This window comes from Haliotis rubra, unplaced genomic scaffold, assembly GCF_003918875.1.
Source record: "Haliotis rubra isolate DU_JTF1 unplaced genomic scaffold, ASM391887v1 Scf240, whole genome shotgun sequence".
Taxonomy (NCBI): Eukaryota; Metazoa; Mollusca; class Gastropoda; order Lepetellida; family Haliotidae; genus Haliotis; species Haliotis rubra.
The window spans coordinates 875,913-879,909 of NW_025766448.1; the positions used below are offsets into that span (position 1 = coordinate 875,913).

The window sequence follows — 3,997 nt, forward strand, 5'->3', positions numbered from 1 at the left end:
GAGTAATGGAAGAGTAAAACTCCTAATCCTTGAGAATTTCAAGACCAGTTGTGAAATAGACATCACTCTGTACCCGTTTGACCAGCAGAGATGTAGCATCCTGTTCTTGCCTGTCGGTGATTACACACTTGGAGTATCTACGACTTCTTTCATGGAGGGACTACCAACTTTCTTCATTGAGAACAGTGAATGGGAGTTGGTTGACATACTTGCCAAAGTGGAAGTCGTCGAAATGACAGGGATATCAAGTATTACATCGTTTGAATTTGTCCTGAAACGCAAGAGCATGTTCTATATTGTGAGTATCATCTTTCCCATGACTCTTCTCTCGCTGCTCAACGCCTGTGTGTTCCTTCTACCAGCTGACTCCGGAGAGATGATGTCGTACCTCATCTCAATATTTGTGTTCTATGCAGTGTTCATGAACTTCGTCAATGACTCTATCCCCAAATCTGGAGACGTGTGTCGACTATCTGTGTACCTGACCCTCGTTCTCTGTCTGAGCTGCCTGACTATCATCACAACCATGGCCTCTCTCAATATCCGCAACAATGGCCACGACGAGTCCACGACGAGTGTAAAGCCTGCGAATGTAAAGGTAGACACGAACAGACCTGTAAATCCTTGTGTAAAGTCTGCACTGAACGCCCGTCGAAGAGAACGCGTCTTGTTCGTGGTGTTCCTGCTTCTGGCTCTCATGTCCCTGCTGGTGTTTTGTGTATAGGAAGGAATGCGTCAGGGGGTCGACATCTCCTCACTGTCTGAGGGAATGCCTCAAGAGTAATTACCATTTCAAATGTTTGCTTTTAAATGACAAAAATTGATGCGTCGATTGCTTCAGTATGTATTCAGTCTGTAGTCAACGTATGAAGAAAGTAAATAGCCCGATGCTGCAGGGACTGTTGTCGCCTGTGATTATATGACTTAATATATTGAACATCATTGAAAACGAACCAGTCTACAATTGTCCATATTTTCATCAAGATGGATTTCAGCATGACAATGATCAATGAATATAACTAACATGAAGTCGAAGGGCATGTCCAGTTGAAAAAATGCTTTAGAAACAAATTCCTGTTCACAGTATGACTCTTAATTCCAAAACGCATCAACATGCAGCCACGCCATGACAAAAGCGCGGATTTCATTCTGAAATCATACTGACTGTGACATTAAAAGCAGGTGTATGAGAACCGATTCCCATTGCTTCACTTACGATTGTGAAACGAGGATAGAGATGCCGAGGTTAACACCTCACGAAAGAGAACGTGCACTAGGCATGATTCAGGTTGGCACCAGCAGCAGGGATATTGCTTGACAACTTGGACTTGGCCACTCCACCATCGTTAGGCTTCACAGACGACATCAGTAGACAGACAGCACCCGTGACCTTGGCAACAACGTGTTACGACGCTCCATCAGGATCGCCATATTGACCTTGTGCATATCAGTGATTGAACACTGCCGACTGTCAGGACTGCTGCACTAGTTCAAGTGCACTACTGCAGATGTGGAATGCCATCCTCAAGAACTCTATTCGGGCGCTTATTGACTCAATGAGGAGACGTTGAACTGCATGTGTCAATGCAAATGACGGTCACACGCGAAATTGACTTTTCGATTTGACCCCACGTGTGTTTGATCCTTTCTGACTGTGGAACATTTCAATGAATGAGCGTCTTCTCTGTTTTTGTTGTTTTTGTCAGTCGTCCATCTGTTATCATCCACTTAAAACATATCAATTCCTTACACGTGCTTTTAATAATCTGAAATTTTATAAGTGGTGCGTTTTCAATGATGTTCAGTATATGTGCTTACAGTCAATAAAATACTGTATTCTAATGTTCTTGAACAACAGTATGAGTCATAGTGTTTGGGTTTCCCCAACATCCTTAACCTGATAGTAACTGGTATTTACATGTAACAGCACAGTAAGCAATATGCCAGTCATATGACGTTCGGCTGTATACTATAGAATCTGGTTGAGCCACACATATGTCACTAAAATGAGATAAAAATGATCTAAGTTCCGTCGGACGTTGAGAGAAAGTGTACCCTTCCATCACAAAAACGAGCCAGAGAACAAACCAATTATTCCCATGGCTAAAGGACAGACGTGTGACTTTGAACTCATTCAGCGCCAATCTCTTAGTTCCTTCTGTTAGAAAATAAGTAGACAGCTTAGCACCTTTTCAGGTCAAATCAGCTGTGAAAGACAATTTGATGAGCCAAGAGATGGAAAATTTGTTCAATAGTTTGACATACGTGTTGCAGGGACATACTTTGTATGTCTGAGTGTTAGGATTAGTTTGCGCCAGTTAGCTTTAAAGTATTGTAAATAATCATTAATTCTCTGTCTTTATTTCAGCATCCAGTAGGCGCTGATATATGCAATGTAAATATGTATTTTAATATATTGCTTTGTTTCAACTCACTACAGTGACTGAAATGAAATAGTTAACAATTCATGTATTTTAAATAAGTTTCTTGATTTCAGCTCATATCAGCGCTGAAACAATTCATATAGTTAATCGCTTAGTTTTAGTAACACAACCAATAGTGTCTACCCAACCGTGACAACACGTTACGATTGGTCCATTCAAACCTGCATGCTTTTTCTATGCCTGAACACCTCGCACCCTGACACAACTGACAAAACTTGTGTGAGAGACAGACAAGCATAGGCGTCAACTTAATTTTCATCAGGTTAGTAAACTAACTATCTTAAATAATGTTTATGCATATCTAATGTAGCAGTCATTCAATAAGTAATCTTAAACACATAGCGTATATTAATAAGGGTAATTAATGCCGTCAGGGTAGTTAACATGTCTTGTAATCGGCACGGCAGGTAAACGCAAAGCTCCCATTTTAATGTGTATCATATATTCCCTTTTAAACATAAACAGCATTAAATAACTTCAAAGCGAGGCATTGTGAGTATGCTTTGTGTATGAATGTTGTCTAATTATTATTATTGCATTTTGCACAAATAATGGCAAAGTGTCTCAATCTAAGATTTTACAGTGTATAAAATATATCTTTCCATGCTTATTGTTATGTCTGCATGGACAGTTTACACTGAATCTGTTTGGTTTTTGATCGCAATCTATCTTATTTCCAGCACACATTATTCCATCGTCTGCTATGGCGGCCAGGCATAAACACGGGCCCCTGTGCCATACATAGGGTATGTAATGTGCCGTACAATACTGTTTATATCATGTGTATATATCATTCTAGCATACAGAATCATCGTTCCTTTATATTAACCTTCTAAGGTAAATAGTGTATGCTGTGCGGTGATTGCCGCCGATATCATTTATGGCTTTGTTTAAGTCATGTCATGAGTTATCGCCCCTGATCTTTGTAAAGTTCAATCCCTCGGCGATCATTATATTTCCGTAATGTTTTAATGTACAGATAATATTGTCGGCGCTCATGCATTCAAGCTCTATTAACATTTATAATGTTAATATACTGAATATATATAAATAGATGTCAATGTATGTTCTGCAAGCATGCCGAACATTGTTATTATATTGTTATTATATTGTTGCTACAATTGTTTCAGGGTTTATCGTGTATGTTGAAATCTACATCCACTTGGAATAAACAGAACTTACAACCCTGCATTCACTTTGCGTGTCGTCATTGTGACCCTGCTACAAAATGGAGCCCCCAGTGATTTGTGGACTTGAAAAAGTTTCAGCGATGGACACTGCCTCTGCCTAGCGAGATACAACACCCCGGGTCTACGATCGTCACGTGATGTCTTCACCCCCTCACACACACCCAGGATTCGTCACTTATGTTTGTGTTATTGGACATTCCTATAATACCGCGGTATTGTGACTTTACTTGTTGCTAGCTAGCATATTGACTTTCTTGGCGCCTTGTAGTATTATGTTATGAGCTCATAGATAGTGCATTTTTTCATTTGTTTACATTTTGATTAACTTCAAGTAAACTTTGTTAAGTGTTTGTTTACATTTAT

The 3,997-nt window shown here is 39.7% G+C and overlaps 1 protein-coding gene and 1 long non-coding RNA gene across 2 annotated transcripts; both read left to right on the forward strand.

Moving 5' to 3' along the window:
• Positions 1-232: 232 nt before the first annotated feature.
• Positions 233-724, forward strand: LOC124278695 (neuronal acetylcholine receptor subunit beta-2-like). The gene has a single exon (XM_046714467.1). The coding sequence runs from the start codon at positions 233-235 to the stop codon at positions 722-724; it is 492 nt and encodes a 163-aa protein (XP_046570423.1).
• A 1,552-nt stretch (positions 725-2,276) lies between these two features.
• On the forward strand, positions 2,277-3,635 carry LOC124278716. The gene is made up of 3 exons (XR_006899158.1): positions 2,277-2,706; positions 3,125-3,190; positions 3,575-3,635. It is a non-coding gene; the product is annotated as an uncharacterized LOC124278716 (long non-coding RNA).
• Positions 3,636-3,997: the final 362 nt, after the last annotated feature.

What these genes read in the sequence shown, in the direction of transcription:
- LOC124278695 (XM_046714467.1), top strand. Translation starts at nt 233, where the DNA reads ATGACAGGGATATCAAGTATTACATCGTTTGAATTTGTCCTGAAACGC.